Here is a 17,289-nt window from a genome sequence, read left to right as displayed (position 1 = left end):
CGCGTACAGGCTGTATTTACAGCCTATCAAATATCTACTTGCATGTACTGTTTACTCCTTATTCTAAGACAAATTACATGCTGCTGCCTCTCAAAAGAAAAAATTAACTTGAAAATAAAAAACTACTTTTTTTCTCTTATTTGAAAAGATTATTGCTTCAGCAAACTACATGTTATCAGAGCTTTTTCAGTTGGATGAACCTAAAAAAGAAGACAGTACAGACTTCCCTATAAATGGAAATTCTGATGAAAGTTATAGCGAGGAAGAGGAAGAAATGCCAGACAGTGATGAAAATGGTTCTTACAGTAACAGTTCTGATCCACCAGATGACAATAAAGCAGTGGCTATAATCAAATCTGTTGGAGAGTTATCAGTACCAGAAAAATACAAGTCTGTTCATCGAATACGTGTAAGTGAAGTCATGGATTTTTTTTTAAGGGTTTCTTGAAAGATTCAGTTCATGTAGCAAGGTTTGTTATTGAAATTCAGTTACCTGCTAGTTTTGTCTTCAGGTGAACTGAAGCATGAGGCAGTTGGGAAAGAAACACTTTGTGAGCTGCTCATAAAATTTGAGGTCTTTGAATTTTACAGTGTAGCAGGTTTAATGTAGATTTTTCTCTGCCACCTTGCACGTGTCTGTTGCAACACGATTCTGCGTAGCTGGCTACACAAAAACTATTCCTGTCACTCTAGCAGAGAAAATATTGCCAACTGTGGCCATGTGTACGAGCTGTAGATGACCACAAGTTTGTGTGGATACCTAGGTTATTTTAGTATTATTTTTCCTGGAGCAATATTAACGTTTGGGGTTTTTTTTCTGGGAGCATCAGCTACTTCATGTCCACAGAGTTAGTCTTTGATTTCCTTCTTTGATTTGTCTTTCCACGGTAACTGGTCAGAATACAGCAATTTGACTCCTTGAAGTTCTGGTTATAGTTAATTTTAAAAGAGAGATGGAGCTTTACTCTGCACATGTGTGTATATTGTGTCTAAGGGGACAGCTGGGTGCATAACCGTAAGTATATCTGAAACTTCATTGACATACATGTGCTTCATAAGCGAATCAGCAGAAGTGTAATACTGCTACCTTCATTGCACTTTCTGTGCATTATTATTGAAACAAAATAGAAGAATATGAGAAACTGGGAAGATCAGTGAAGAAACTGTTCATAGAATTTTACTTTTGTTCTGGTGTTTTGCTTGTCTTACCTATATAGGGATATGATTATGAAATGACTCTCATTGGTGAAAAGCTAAGCCTTTTTTCTAATGTCTGTGCAAAGAACAAGATTTCCTAAAAAAAATTAAAAAAAAAAATAAAAAAAATTGTAACTCTTGTTGCTATCTTAATTTCTAACACTTCAAGGTCCATCAGCTGAAAATACAACAACTTGTACAGGTGCAGAAGCACTCAATTTCCCCTTCCTTCTCCCCCTTCTACTCTATCCCAGAAGAAAATGAAAATACACCACCCCCACCCTTCCCCCTGCCCCCAAAAACCCCAAACCCAAGGCACTGAGTTGCTCAAAGGTGATGAAAGTGCAACTTGGATGTATAGGCTGAGGAAGTGGTTTCTGTATAGTATTGAATCTGCTTGTCTTCCTGGGTCTGCATCGCAGACCATCTGTGGATACTTTTGTAATTACTGTTATGGAATAGTATCATCTCATCTCTTCTCTTCTTTGCATTGTCTTTGGGATTACCAGGAGAGACCAAGTGTAGATGACCAGCTATATGAATTGCTCACTGAGATAAAAGAAAGAAATACTGTGACACTTCATAGTGTAGAGTTCAGTTCCCTTAACAGGTTTTCTTAATGCTGTCTCTCATTTGTATCTTCTAGCCAGTAATTTTGATGTTTCACGTGTTGAACACTAATTTTCTTCTTATTCCTTCCCTGCTGCCCCCTCAATGAAGCCTAGCTGTGCATTTCCTGTCTGCCATGGCACCGAGGAGCGCTGCAGGCTAGTGCTCAGCTATGTCCTGGAGGTAAATTTACCATCAACTTTCTAATGATGTTTCACCTAGTACCCAACTCTTGATGTATTCTGTATTTGCTAGATATTGCCTTCAAGGTGAATTAAAGGATTTCTTCTTGCAGGGCTTGAAGTCTGTTGACAGCAGTGTTAAAAAAGAGGGTGACCTTCCTGCAGCTGACCCCAGCACACCAATCCCATTGAAATATGAAGATGAATCCACCAGTGGTGGTCCCGAGTGTCTGGAAAAACAGATGGCATTATTTTTAGACAAAAGTAAGTTGTATTGTTGTGCAAATAAGACATTTCCAGTGCCAACACACACTGCTGCTACTTTATTTTGATTGTCAAAACAGTGTACTTAGAAGTCACTAATTACACGATTGCATAAGCAAAAGCAGTATACTGAGAATTGGAGAACAGTCTGTTCCTTTTTAAGTATGAAAAGAATAGCTCATTTGGGATATTTTTGCATATCAAAGCATCCTTTATTAGTAAACACATAATTTTACTGGACCCTATTTAGATATGGCTTGCAGATGACTTCCATGAGGGCTTAGTATTTTGGAGTTTGGTATGTGGAGCCCCGTCAGTTGTGTGAGTTGTTTTAAAAACAGGCTTCATTCTTTTTTTGTGACTTGGAAGTTTTGTGGAAGAACTTCTTACTTCTGGCAGTTTTTTCTGCTACATTATGCTTGCTTCTGAACTGCATATAAAATGCTAACTAGGATTTTGTTTTCTTTCTTGTACCTCTACAATTGTGGAAGGAAGCAGAAAATAAAAGATGTTTTGTTTGCTTAAATACTCAAACTCCAGAAGTTTCAGACTATAGTCTGTACTTTATTTTTCTCTGGAGTGCCATAGACTCTTCTGAAGGTAGTAGAGTTCTCTGCAGTTCTCTCAAGCGTAACTCAGGAAGAAATTTAAGTCTTCAATATTTTTACAATTCTTTATTCTTTCTTTTTTCCTCCCTTCCCCCTTTGAAAATCTCTAAATAGTAAGCAAGTTCAGTTCCGAGTTATTCATTTAAGTGTTCTCATGTTTCACTTCCAATTTTGTGATTGTCTCTTGAATGTCAATGACCTGGAGATGTATGCATACTTTCTTAGTTTTTATCAGATATGTGACCACAGAATTTAACACCTCCATCGGAAAGTTCTATTATATTGAGCTTACATAAATTCTGCACGGTACTGTTAATATGGACTGTGAGACTAATTTTTACTGAGACCTACTGAGAAATTTTACCTAGGTCAGCTCAGCAAGAACAGTGTGCTTATTTCAGCTCTCCTGCAGCCAGGCTCTTGTCTTCTGCCTTCAGAAGAATTTGGAACTGATGACACATTGCGGCTGCTTGACAGCTGGCAAGGAGAATGTCCACACGATAACCTTTTCTGTTTAGAAACAAGTGTTTCCTGGGGGTTGTAGGAGATAAATATAGCACAGATCAGAAAAAAATACTTCGGTTGATTTCTGGAGCTGTGCTGGAGTTCTTCCCTGAAGTAGCAATGGTGCTACTTGCTTAGGTCATAAGGATTGAATTCAGCCTAGAGAAAAATAGTTCAAACAGAAGGGAGAAACTTTTGCTTCTCCACTGTGTGGGTTGGTTTATTGCCTGCCATGCAAATTATGTAGTTTTTCTGCTACATGTGTATGTTTACATAGATACAGAAAGGATAAGTGCTCTTAATTCTCGAAGAAAACTACTTCTGGTTAGTATATAGATACAGTATATGTGCATTCTGTGTCTTCAACTGCATGAGGTGTTACTGTATTAGATTTGCCTTTGTCCTAATGTAAACATGTAGTTCTTCTATAGCTTACTAAAGATAGCGGGCTTGCAAGTCAGGCCTTGTAGGGCCACCTGTAAACAAGAGATTCATTTCTGTGTGCAAATATTGTCAGGACAAAATTCTGTCCATTGGTACACTTAAACTCAGTTGCCTGTTCTTTCTGGTTCCATAACTGCTGCAGCATTGAAGAGGGAACCTTCATAATCTCATGCTGAGAATGTCTTGAAATGAGTGTGAGACAGACATTGTTTTTTCTTGTGGGAAGGACCGGGTTATCCAGTTCCTCCTGTGCTGGAGGCTAAACCCACAAATGGAGTCTTTCTCACTTTGAGACTGTTCATAAAGAAGCAGAGCATATATCCTAAGGATTTGGTGGAGAACATGGCAAACTATGCCTGTGGCTTTCCTGTTCTTTTCTACTGCTACCTAACGGAATAGTCTTAGTTTTTGAGACACAGGTGCAGTGGCTGTTTAAAGTGTGAGAGGTTAGCTGCATTGTCACTGTGCTTACTGTGTTCAAGCATCCCACTATCAGGTGGAGTATGTGGAAAAGTTCCAAGTAATGGGTCCATTTTGCAGATGAAAAATGTAGTGGCAGACAAGTTGGCATAACTCTACTTGTGCAGAGCTGTAATAAGGCAGTTTACATTCTGTCTGTATGCTGATGAAGTTGTGTCCAACCTCTGGCATATGTTATGGAGATGAGATTTACTGATGAGGTTCTGTTCCATGTTACAGTGGGCTCATTTCAGAAGGGTAAGCATTGCAGTCAGTCAGGAATGATTCCTGGATCGTGGCAATATAAAATGAAACTCCAGCTCATTCTGAAGTCATCAAGGGCTTATTATGTCCTATCTGATGCTGCTATGATTCTACAGAAATATGGGAGAGCATTACGATACATCAAGCTGGCTTTACAGTGCCATGGTAAGTTGCTAGAATGTGTTTGTCATCTATACCATTGCCTGTATAAACCTTTCATGATATCAAATACTTCTCCTGTGCATGATTTATCCTAGTGGCGTGCAGTGACAAGTCTGACAACCGTGTGTTTAGTTAAACTAAGCGTCTAGCTTATTATTCAGCAGGGAAGTCTGTAGTAAGAATAACTCCTGTCACTGGTAGAAAGGTGCTCCCATTTTGACAGATTGGGAAACTTAGAGTGCAGATTTGGAGCTTCAGAGCATTTGAAGCTGGGAGAGTCAGTCCTGGTGCCAAGACCAAGACAGTATTCTGTGGTCTAAGTGCTATTGCTGCAAGCAGATGTTTTTTTGCCTGGAAATGCCTGGTGGTTCCCATTTGATTTAAATATATTCCTGACTCAGAAATACCAAACTTGTTCATCAGCTGAATTAGATACTCCTCTAAAATTAAATACATGTTCAAGTATTACTGAGGAAAATGAAGGAAGGAAAATCAGGCTGTTCAGAATATTACTACCATAATGAGAATAACTAATCAGAAAATGCTATTAGCTTAGTACTGTAGTGCTGCTATTTTGCTTCAGTATTTGTAGGGCTTGGGGCGGGAGGAGGCTTATAAAGCAAGAGTGCTTGATCTTAACACAAAGCATCAATATGCTTATCAATAACTCAAAGCATTCTTCAGCTTTCAGGCTTTTAAAGACTTGAGAATTGAGTTTAAAGTGTACCTTGTGGAATTTAATTTTTCATGCTATATCTCATTTGAGTTAATCTGTAGAAAGTCGGTTTTCCTTCAGTCAAATCTAAGATTAGCATTTGTAATTACCAGATTCACTGCTCATCTTGGTCACCATAGCTGCTCTTTTTCAAACTGTCAGCAGAGCAACTATGACTTTAAAATAGGTTAGTTCTTCTTAGAAGAACATGTGTTGTCTGCATACAGAGAATAAGTGTGACAGGTTACATAAAACCCGATTATATTGTCAGTCTGTGTCAAACCTTTTGATGTTTAATGCTTTTCTTTCCTGCTCCCTCATCCATGGAATTTTTTTTCTAATAGATACCTACTGTTGTCTCTGCGCCAGCATGCTTCCTGAAGTGTTAGTATTTCTTTGTCAGTGTTTAACCCTTTGTGGAGATATCCAATTAATGCTTGCTCAGAATGCAAACAACAGAGCTGCATATCTTGAAGAGTATAATTACCAGACAAAAGAAGATCAGGAAATATTACACAGTCTTCATAGAGAATCCAGGTGCCAAGGTATGATACTGATACAAGATAACTGTCATAATGCAGTTATGTGACAGACATAATTTCATTGCGCTTCCTCAAAACCATGCACTAGTAACATTTCTGGAGAAGGGTTTATTAAGCTTCAGTTCTGTTTTCTTCAGAGAAAGCTTATTGTGCCTGTCATACGTAAGGAGGTTGTCAAGGTATTGTATGACATGCCTGAAGCTGTAAAATAATGGGAGACATTGTTTAAGTAATGGGTAAATTTTACGTATCTGCAGAAATTGTGGGATTGTTCTGACATGATTGTTATACTTGGTCATCTTTTTTGGCATTTTCCTCTAGACTATCGCAGATGTAAGTTTGTTTGGAAATATTGTTTGACATGCAGGCTTTGCATTTTGTTTTCTAGTGTTTGCCTGGGCTACAGATTTGTCTACAGACTTGGAATGCCAACTTTCTGTCAGCTGTAAATGTTATGAAGCAGCTTATGAAATTTTACTTTTTAGTAATCTAAAAAACCAAAATCCAGAGCAGCATATACAGGTACTAAAGAGGATGGGCAATATCAGGAACGAGATTGGAGTGTTTTACATGAACCAGGCTGCTGCAGTGCAGACTGAGAGACTGGGCAAGTATTCTTTTTTTCCACTTCTTACTATTTCGCGGAGCTACAATAATGATCATGTTCACTAATAGTGCGAGAAATCTTGAATATTTCTGATTACAAAGATGACATTTAAAGAACTTAGTAGTAAATACTTTTCTGTAATTGATGTTATGTAACTTTAATGTCCATTGTAAATATTTGTCTACAGTAGATTTACTGTGGTTTGTACATTGTACTTAATTGAGCCTAAACTGAATAATGGAATCTATAGCTTTGGAGAAATTCTTTTGAAGTGTGTAGAATGCCCTCAAAAAACATGATGGAAACTTTAAACCAACTCAGTTATAGAAGGGGAGGGCATGTTGCATTCTTGATGTGTTCGGTTTAGCCCAGCATGAACAAGCGTAAACTTAATTTAAACGTAAGAATAGTTTCACTGAAGTCAGTCTATACATTTTTTGGTAAGTAAATCCTTGGAGGCTTTGCTTTTGGGTTTTCTTGGGTTTTGTTTTTGGGTTTTTTTTTTTCTGTTTCTTTGGGTTTTGTATTGTTGTTTGGGGTTTTTTGTGTTTGTTTTTTTGTGGTGTGTTTGTTTGTTTGGTTTGGTGGTTTTTTTTTTTTTTGGTTTTTTTTTAGGAAATGGAGGTTGCCTAAGGGCAACCTGGTAGGGTAAGGTGTTTGGTGGGTTTTTGTTTTTTGAAAGCAAAACCCATAATGTCTACAAGTGTCATGGTTTAACCCCAGCCAGCAGCTAAGCGCCACGCAGCCGCTCACTGACTTAGCCCCCAGCACCCAGTGGGATGGGGGACAGAATTGGGGGGGGGGGAAGTAAAACTTGCGGGTTGAGATAAGAACAGTTTACTGGAACAGAAAGGAAGAAATAATTGGAATATACAAAACAAGTGATGCACAATGCAATTGCTCACCACCTGCTGACTGACGCCCAGTTAGTTCCTGAGCAGCGATCCGTCCCCGAGACCAACTCCCCCCAGTTTGTATACTGGGCATGACATCACATGGTATGGCATACCCCTTTGGCCAGCTGGGGTCAGCTGTCCTGGCTGTGTCCTCTCCCAGCTTCTTGTGCCCCTCCAGCCTTCTTGCTGGCTGGACATCAGAAGCTGAAAAATCCTTGACTGTTTAGCAGCAACTGAAAACATCAGTGTGTTATCAGCATTCTTCTCATACTGAATCCAAGACATAACACTATACCAGCTACTAAAAAGAAAACTAACTCTATCCCAGCTGAGACCAGGACAACAAGTAAGAGTTTTACATGAGCTAGTACAAATTAGATGCCGGTGGTCCATTGTAAACAGCTCCAGTCTCGCAAATACTGGCTTTTTTCTGTGACCTTTGTCCAATTAATATTTGAAGGATTTGGGGTTGGACTTTTAATTTTGTAATTTTTCATAATCTCTCTGGTTTTGCAGAACTGCTATTTAGCTGAAGTCAAAGCTCAAATACTGAATGTCACTTGCCTGTAAAAGTCACTTTTTACTTGTTTCATACTGTATGTTTATAGAAGTCACTGGTATCCGGGATATTACTGTGGAGAAAAAAAACCCAACAACTATGTTTATCCTGTTAATTTACCCTGGGTTTTGTCTGTCGTGTTATCACAATTCTTTTGAAAGTATAGTATGTGTAATAGTGCACTTTAGGTATTAAGATTTTAATGTTTGAGGTTTTCTTAAGAGTATTTTCCATGAATTGGGTCTTCAGAATCATTTACCACCCTTATACTCTAAAACGAGAAAAAGAACATAATGGAAATGTTTGTTCAGTATCTTTGAAGAATTTGAATGAGGTGGTAAGCCTTGTGTCTTAACCCTAGTGAGTAAAAATGTATCGACGACAGAGCAGCAACTCTGGAAGAAAAGCTTCTCTTGCTTTGAAGAAGGAATTCAGAATTTTGAGTCAATTGATGATGCAACCAATGCTGCTCTGCTGCTGTGCAACACGGGAAGACTGATGCGAATTTGTGCTCAAGCGCACTGTGCAACTGAAGGTGACTTCAAAAGAGAGTTTTCCCCAGAAGAGGCGCTTTATTATAATAAGGTAACATGATACTATTTTTAGAATGGCCCATACCTTAATATGCCTTTTACCATAGAACATTTGTAAATATCTGTAAGTCTTGATGTAATAACTTGGGATACCTCTCCTGCTTTCATATTATCTTAATCCTTGCTGTATAGGCTTCAGTATTGTTGCTGAGGTTTGCTTCCATTGCTGTGATATATGAAACGCTGTGACTTTCGGATCCTGATGTTTAACAGACTGCAATACCACACAGAAGGCAGACAGAAATGCATGGTCAGGATTAAAGTTATGACCAAAATGGGTGTAAGGAAAATACTGAAGAAGGCTCAGACAGATTATTTTGGAATGCTTCCTTGAGAATGAGTAAAGCGGTAACCATGTGTGTATATTATTTTATAATCTGTAGGCTGTTGACTACTATCTGAAGGCATTAAGATCACTGGGTAAGAGAGATGTGCATCCAGCCGTTTGGGATTCTGTGAACTGGGAGCTGTCTACTACATATTTCACTATGGCAACTCTACAGCAGGATTATGCTCCACTATCTCGAAAGGCTCAGGAACAGGTAACGAAGAGCAATTGTGTCAACATCTGGTAAAATACGCTATTGTCTTCCTGAAAAACTAAACAGTGAGCAAAATTGATATTGGAATAACTTGTAAACCTTCATTAGATTGAAGAACTTTTGTGAAGTAGTTCTTGCAAACTATAAAATGTTTAGTCGCTTGCATTTTCAAGGTTTTGCTTAGTGAAAAGATAATGCCGCAAATAGAGATTTAACCCTTACACTTGCACATAGTGGTGTTCTAGTTTCAAAGTAATCACACTACGCTTTTTTGTTTTATTTTGTAGATAGAGAAAGAAGTTAGTGAGGCCATGAAGAAGTCCCTGAAATACTGCGATGTTGATACAGTGTCTGCACGACAGCCTCTCTGCCAATACAGGGCTGCAACCATCCACCACAGGCTTGCTTCAATGTACCACAGTTGCCTGAGAAACCAGGTATTAGTACAAACTGTTTTGTTTTTCTGTATAGGTTCCACACGTAACATGTCCAATGTGTGTGGAGATTGATATTTATCCTTCTACCTGTAGTTGGGGTATATTTGTTTAAAGGATTTAACCAAAGAAATATGAGGTGGTTTATTTGCAAATCATTGTGAAATATAATGTTACTTTTAAGAGCAGTCTGTCTTTTATAGAGTGTATTGAGCTTTATGGGTCTGTATATTCTAAGTAGTTCTATTCTCTCATAACAGAAGCATTGATGATAAATATTTTCTTTGGTTTGGTTTTGCATCCCAGCCACTCTTCTGACATACAAGCAGACAGCCCTCTGCTAGAACATTAGCATATGATTTATTAACACCTTAGTGTACACTTGCATGTCACTTTCTGATTTTTTTAAAATTTTTTTTCCAAATTACTATTCAACTTAATTCAACTTGGTGTGAATTTGTTAGCATTAGCTATGAAATTACAATAGCTTCAAAGATGGCAGGCTGATGATGTCTTCTAGAAATGTGCAGACCTTTAGATGAACCATTCTGAAATGAGCTGGGGAACAATTGTTCGTACCTCATGTACCAACATATGCAGTTTTTTTTTCTAATGGTTACCTCATGGACATACAAATTCTCTGGAATTTACTATGTACCCTACTTTGAGTGTAGGTTGGTGATGAACATTTGAGGAAACAACACCGAGTACTTGCTGATCTTCATTATAGTAAGGCAGTACGACTCTTCCAACTCTTGAAGGATGCACCCTGTGAGTTTCTTCGTGTGCAGCTGGAAAGAGTGGCATTTGCAGAATTCCAGATGGCAAGTAAGTCTAGCTCTGTCTTACTACAACAGTTTTCCAAAGTACCATTATCTATTTAATTTCGTTTTTAGATAACTTTGTATATGAGAGTAGAAGTAATCTGCTTCTCAGAATAGAATTTTCTTCAAGAGAGAAGAGACATTTTTATCTTACCAGTTGTCAGTTGACTAGGACAGTACGTGCTTTTCTTATGAGAACTCTTGAAATCTTTGGATGGAAGAAAAAGTACATTCCATAACATAAGCCATTTGTGTCCTTTGTTTTTACCTTTTTTTAGGTCAGAATAGCAGTGCTGGGAAATTAAAGACTTTGTTTGGGGCCCTAGATATAATGGTGAAAGCGAAGGGTGCATTCCAGCTCATCAGAAAGGAGCTAGTGGCAGAAAGTGAGCAGGTAAAAAAAAGTCAAGTGGTCTGATTATCTGCTCCCTTGTATCTCTTGCATTCATGTAAAACTGGTCATCTGGCAATTAAGTTATTGCTTGGTTACTTTTCAGTAGAGCTAGTTGCTTAAATAGTGTGGACAGGGTTCTCTTCTAGCCTTTAAGTGGAAGTGGATAAAAAAAAATACTCTAGAACATGATCTGGAGGTGGATTAAAACATGTTTGTGTATGGATGTATACTGAGTGACTGTCTGAGTGAATGGGTTTCTGTGGAACTCTGTATTATCCCTGAAAAGTCTTCCTAAAGAACTTAAGAATGTATGTACAATATAAATGGGGATTGTCGCTACATAGTATATTTAATATTGAAATATTAAAGTGTAGAAGGTTATCTCTAGCTAGTTTTAATAGGTTCTTGATGCCTATATTACTTGCAATGTATGCTGACATGTGTTCATCCCTTGCTGACAATTTGAGCAACAGATGTCGTAGTCAAGTCCATATTTTCCTGACATTTTTATAACTAAATACTCCAATATGCAAGTACAACACAGGCAGTTGGCATAACTCATATCCACACTGTACACAAGTTAACTACTTGTTAGCTACTTGTTAACTACTTGTACTACTTTATGAAGCCTCATAAACAGGGTGTCATAGCAGTTGTGATGTTGGTACCACTCCTGTGAAGAGTAAGCTAACCTGCAAGTGTGGTTGTATGACTTAACTGCAGTGCATTTCAATGGTGGGGTTGAGTGAAATGGTTTCTGTTTTCCTCTTGTAGAAAAGCAAGGATAAAAGTAGTGCTGAGAATGTGTCACCTAATGATTCCCCTACTGGCCTTAACAAAGAAGAAGTATTGAAACTACTTAGTATTTTTGAGTCCAGAATGTCATTCCTTCTCCTCCAATCCATTAAATTGTTAACTTCAACCAAAAAAAAAATTGGGTAAGTTGAACCTAGATATGTGTGTGTAGATGTGATTCTCATCCATAAATCCATACAAACTATGTACACTTAAGCATGCTAGACAGTGTGATACTTATTCTTTTATGGAGGTGACTCTTCTGTGTGGAGAAGGAGGCAAGATACGCCTTGATTGTCTAAATTTTGCAAGTTTTCTATGTTTTTGTGTGCAATCGAGGGAATGACCAGGAAACATCTTTACTGAGTGTGTCTAGACAGCTTTTTTCTCTCCTCTTTCATGATGGGAGTCCAGGACTGAGCGAGGACAAAGAAGTCAGACTTGAATGGCTGTATTCAGATAGGAAAATAATAGTTTGTAGTTGTTGTCTGAAATGCATGGTACAGTTATGAATCACTGATGCTTTATCATGCTCTGTGATATCTAACTTACCCTTTAGAGGATATAAATCCTGTGTCCTTCACAGGTATAAATTCATACACAAAGCAGTTTAACTTGTACTGCCGTAATTTTGCTGGCATACTTCCCATTGACTGGTTTGTTTTTTTAATCAAAATGTTTGTTCAGGGAATGAGGTACATGTATATGGTGTCCTTTATCTTAATTGACATTGGTCTTCATCCGTGACAGAGCACGTCAAAGTTAGTGGGGGAGAAACTACTGTGTACTGCTGATCTTTTGATAGATCTTGATGATAAAATATATCAGTGACAGCATAGTTTAGCAAGCAAAATACTTCAGAATAAATGTAGGCACATCAGTAACGCTGTAAATAGAGAGGGATGTATATGGGGAAGATACTTGTGGGCGTTAAGGAATTTTTCTAATGCCTAATGGAGTGCAGTGAAAAACAATCTTCTGTCTTGCTGCTGCAATTGAAAACAAACGTGGCTTCTCCTTTTTGTGTTGACCTTGAAGTGTTGTTGGCATTAGGTACGGCAGTGGAATTCCTTACACCACCACTATTGCTTTTGTTGGTTAGATTTGAATGTGTGTGTTGTTGCTTTTGGGATCCAAAAAATACCTTTTATTCCCTGAGCAGCAAATGTGTGTGATTGCAGAAGTCACAGCAGCATACTACTGCTGTTTCTAATGTTCTATAAAGTTAATTTATGAAAATGTGTCATTAGTTCTAGTATATAGTTCTAGAGAATTCTTTTATTGTTGGAAGTTAATAGTTTTTCAGATTGAAGCATTGCTGATGCAAGTGGTATTTTGCTAGAAGTAAACTGTGAAATGAATTTATTCTGCACAGTAACTTGTCTGCTGATAGTAGGAAACTGATAAATAGAAAAACATGAGATGAGAAGAAAGCCTGTGTGCTTTCTTAGCAGTGGTTTAGGTGCATTGTTTGGTGCTTTCACTTTTTAAAAAAGACCTTCCACAAGGTGGCAATCTGAATATGTGAAATGCAGAGGATTAAAGTATAATTTATATGTAACCAAGCAGATGTCCCAAGTAATGGAGTAAATTGTTTTAGTTCTGTTAGGATATGGGTAAATGTTGTAAAACAAAAAACTGCTGTTTTTTTGTTTTGTGGGTTTTTTCCCCATTTACTTCCTCATTGTTGTCTCTCCCAAGTGGGATTTTGTACTGAAGATTCCATATATGGAACGCATTACAGTTTTAATTTGAATACTGTGAAATGGGAGTGTTGCTGTAACATGTTAAACTCTTTTAAACGATGGTGGATTGAGGCTAAGCTTAAAACTACCTTTTGTTCAACCTTTCTAGTACCTTGTGTACATCTTGCGTACATTTCCTCAGTTCTGCTTTGTAAAAGAAGATAACGTCTGCCTTCTGTTTTAATAATAGGCTGAAAAGGGAGGAAATTGGAGCTCATGAATGCTATTTCAGGGTCTCAGATGCACTTTGGCAGAGAACAGGAGAACATGTGGTAAAACTGATGTTTGATAGTGAAACTTGCAGACTAGCAATAAAACTGGATGAAATCAGAGTTTTACCCTCTAAAAGTTAAATACATAAGCATAACTGAACTTGGCTATGTAAATTGGAGGAAAGAAGTAATTGAAAGTAATGTTTCATTCTGGGAATTGTTGTAACTTATCCTGGAAATACTTTGCATTTCAGTGGCTTTTTATTGACTACCTGTTCTGTTTAATAAACAAACCTGTCTGATTTCTGCCAAGTGTTATGAATTTAATTTGCTTCACCATTTCTTGGTAATTCCCAAAGCATTTGCAATTAAACTGACTGCTGCTTGCACACATACATGCTTTATTTATTTATAATATCAATGGCAGCATTTTTATTTTTCTTTTTTCTGGTTTGGGTCACTTACTTATTAGTCTTGGACACTAAATGTAGCAGAGCAGGGTGGCAGAGAGGAGGGGTGACAGCGCTGAAGCAGAAGACCAGCACATGTCTGATAAGGGATTTACAATGATATTTGTCAAATGGAGAAAATTGGTGGAAGCTTAGACTGCAGACTGGTGAAAGAGAGAAGCTCTTTTGTGCAGAGGTATTGAACATGGAAAAGTCTCTATCGTAGGGAAATAGCTTAGATGTATGGAACTTGAGAGAATGAGGCCAGATCATGGCCTTCAGTCTTGAATGGGAAAATGATGTCCATAGTGGTTTAGAGGGGAGAGCTCATGGCAGGGGGGGAGCAAAGAGACCGTGTCTCCTGAGTGTTCAGGTGTCTGTTTGTGTTTGGCATGATCTGATCAGACACTAACGTAGACAAAAGTACAGAGTTTTGGCGTGGAGAGCTAGATTCGGAGGGTTTATGACATGACTTGGGATTATGAGTTAATCAAATGGACTGAAGCCGAATAAAAATCAGAACGCCTTATCCCTCCTGCAGTATAAACAGAGGCTCTGACTGCAGTGCTGTGAAATGGTAAGAGACTCAAATCAAAACACCAGCCATGTGGTTTCACAGAGATGGTCATCGATGTTGTTATGTAATAATTGTTTTGATAATTTGCAGAATAAAATATTGTGGTCAGGTTAATAGTTTGTATTGTCTGTTTTCTTTTCAGGGGCATTAATGAAGAAGAAGTTGTTCTTAAAACAAACAAGCAAGTTTACTCCCTGCTGTTGCGTGCAACTGCTAACAAAAGTATGACTCTGCTAGAACGAATAGAGGTAATCTTAAATTTACTGGAACAGCTGGCTCAAAATAACGAAGCTAGTAATGGAGGAATTCAGTGACTGAAATGCTGCAAAATAGCAGAAACAGTGCCTTGCTAAGCATGGGATCAGTGGTATTTTTTCCCATGTGATATTTGTTATTTATTGAAGGCAATTAATATCGCCTGTGTGGTTACACTGTACATCTGGGAAAGAACAGGAATTCCTTTCTGTCCTGCAAGAACTCTGTAGTGGTTCGGTTACTAGCGTTTCTTTGTTTGAAATGCCAGTTTGGGGTTCTGGATATAAGCATAACAATTTTTCACGTTGGAGAAATTCATGATTTTTCTCTTACAGATAATGGGCTTTGCAGTGATGTAAACGTTTTGCATAAAAATGTAATCTCACAGTTGCTCTGGTTTGATATTTAATGAAATATACTTCGTAAGCAAGGCTTCATTGAAACACTTTAACCAGTAACATGAACCGAAGTCCCACAAGGAAATTTCTGTTGAATATGTGGACACACTACTTCTATTACAGTTACTATCCTGCACAAAAATGTGTGCCTTTCTAGCTTTGATGCAAGACTCTTGCAAATATTAGCCATCACTGGGACTTCATTTACCCCAGAAAGTGAATGGTTTTAGCTGTGTTTGAATCGATCAAGAGTAGTATTATCTTTTTCAGACTTGAAACTGTGAATAAATGAGAGCATATTTTTAAATAAAAATTTATTTATTAAATATAAACTCATGAATTGGTCTGCCTTGTTTTTATTGTTTATGACTTATGACCCTCATCAGAGAAGCAAACTGCTCAACAGAATTAAAACTATTTGAAAGGCAGTGGGGGCTGGAAAAAATCTGTAAAATCAGGCCTAACAAATGAGTGCAGTCTTATCTCAGCATGCGAGGACTCTGTTTTTTGGAAATGTGTACTATTTAAAGTTTTCAAAAATATAACATCTGATGTCTTAATGTTTTTCTACAAATGTCGTGCATATTATATAAAACACACTGTTTATTTAAAGGTAGGAACAGTTTTTACATGTGTATACACATGCATGTGTGTTGTTTTTTTAATCTCTATACTTAGACACAAGTAATGAATTCACTGTTTCAGCTGCTTGTTTTGAGGTGATTCCTACTCTCATGGTGAGAGATACAGACCAATGCTTTTTTGCATGGGGTGTGTTTTCACCCAGAAAACCCCAGTTTGTAGACATTTCTATCCTGACAATTTAAACATGGTTTTACAAGTGCACCCTTAGATCTGTCTTCAGAAGAAATCAGATCTTTCTGATGCAACACAGAGCACAAATGCACCTGAGAGAAGCAAAAGCACCTTGTGAAAGGAGGACAGATCGTATGTATCTATCTGTTCTGTTGCTTCCAATTTGGAATGACTGACTTGAAAAAGAAAGCAGACTGGGGCCTTAGGGTTCTGTGTCTTTTCCTGCCTTCCTCCTCAGGGCTGGCTCCATGCAACACCCCTTACATCCCCTCACTTTTGGTGAGGTCAAAGCTGCAGAAAATTGATCAGTGGGTTTCTGAAGTAAGAAGGCTAAAAGCACTAAGCTTCAAATTGTTGTCATTGGGAAGGTTGGCAAGGGTGAGGGGTAGAAGAAATATGTTCATGACAAAAATCTCTTCAGAGCAGAGGAGCTGAGGGGTGGCTAAGGAAGACTGCTGAGATCAGTAACAGTGTTTTGGCTGTAGAGAAGAGAGAGATTCCTGGTTAGAGAACAGTCTACTGCTCTGACAGCTGCAGGCAGATTCCTGATGGTAAGGGGAAATTCTAGCTGAAACCCATTGATCAGATCCGATCTAGCAGGCTGTCTTAATGCAAGAGGTCAGTGCACGCAGTGCTGCAGTTTTCACTTCATTCACGAGGGACCGTCTAGAAGGTCTGTCCCAAAGAAAAGTGTCAGACTAGAGTGTAATCTCTGGTCCTACTGAAGTTTTTTTTTTTTAAGAGATTTTGCCTGCCTGAATGCATTTTACAGGCACTGCACTGATCCACGCTGAAAGGCACTGCTTTCTCCTGAGAAAATCTGAGGGAGCAGGCACACTTTAGGAAGGAAGGTGTGGTGGGTTGATCCTGGCTGGACACCAGGTGCCCACCAAAGCCGCTCTGTCACTGCCTTCCTCAGCTGGACGGGGGGAGAAAATACAACAGAGGGCCCGTGCGTCGAGATAAGGATGGGGAGAGATCAGTCACCAATTAGCATCACAGGCAAAACAGACTCCACTTGGGGAAAATTGATTTGATTGGTAATAAGTTAGAGAAGGGTAATGAGAAATAAAAACTAAATCTTAAAAAACCTTCCCCCCACTCCCTCCCTTCTTCCCAGGTACAGCTTTGCTCCTGAATTCTCTACCTACCCCCCAGCAGCACAGGGATACAGGGAATGGGGGCTGGGGTCAGTTCATCACACGTTGTCTCTGCTGCTCCTTCCTCCTCCTCAGGGGGAGGA

The 17,289-nt window shown here is 38.5% G+C and overlaps 1 protein-coding gene across 7 annotated transcripts in view; it reads left to right on the top strand.

Annotated features, from left to right (window-relative positions):
• The window catches only part of EDRF1 (erythroid differentiation regulatory factor 1), a 41,685-nt gene that overhangs the window by 11,019 nt on the left and 13,377 nt on the right, over nucleotides 1–17,289 (top strand). For 4 of the 7 annotated variants that reach the window (XM_010581965.1, XM_010581963.1, XM_010581968.1 and 1 more), the window contains 13 exons: nucleotides 149–409; nucleotides 1,918–1,989; nucleotides 2,102–2,252; nucleotides 4,508–4,696; nucleotides 5,753–5,953; nucleotides 6,339–6,557; nucleotides 8,374–8,597; nucleotides 8,989–9,147; nucleotides 9,435–9,584; nucleotides 10,256–10,409; nucleotides 10,684–10,799; nucleotides 11,574–11,737; nucleotides 14,720–16,772. In XM_010581965.1, coding sequence (XP_010580267.1) covers nucleotides 149–409; nucleotides 1,918–1,989; nucleotides 2,102–2,252; nucleotides 4,508–4,696; nucleotides 5,753–5,953; nucleotides 6,339–6,557; nucleotides 8,374–8,597; nucleotides 8,989–9,147; nucleotides 9,435–9,584; nucleotides 10,256–10,409; nucleotides 10,684–10,799; nucleotides 11,574–11,737; nucleotides 14,720–14,891 — 2,232 coding nt within the window. In that variant the 3' untranslated portion in view covers nucleotides 14,892–16,772. The remainder of the gene's footprint in view (nucleotides 1–148; nucleotides 410–1,917; nucleotides 1,990–2,101; nucleotides 2,253–4,507; nucleotides 4,697–5,752; nucleotides 5,954–6,338; nucleotides 6,558–8,373; nucleotides 8,598–8,988; nucleotides 9,148–9,434; nucleotides 9,585–10,255; nucleotides 10,410–10,683; nucleotides 10,800–11,573; nucleotides 11,738–14,719; nucleotides 16,773–17,289) is intronic. The other 3 variants (XM_010581964.1, XM_010581966.1, XM_010581969.1) reach the window with 3 other exon arrangements.

Source organism: Haliaeetus leucocephalus, unplaced genomic scaffold (assembly GCF_000737465.1).
Source record: "Haliaeetus leucocephalus isolate CR32 unplaced genomic scaffold, Haliaeetus_leucocephalus-4.0 Scaffold830, whole genome shotgun sequence".
NCBI classification, from domain to species: Eukaryota; Metazoa; Chordata; class Aves; order Accipitriformes; family Accipitridae; genus Haliaeetus; species Haliaeetus leucocephalus.
The sequence above is the reverse complement of the archived record's forward strand: the minus strand, read 5'-3'. Positions and strand labels throughout refer to the sequence as shown.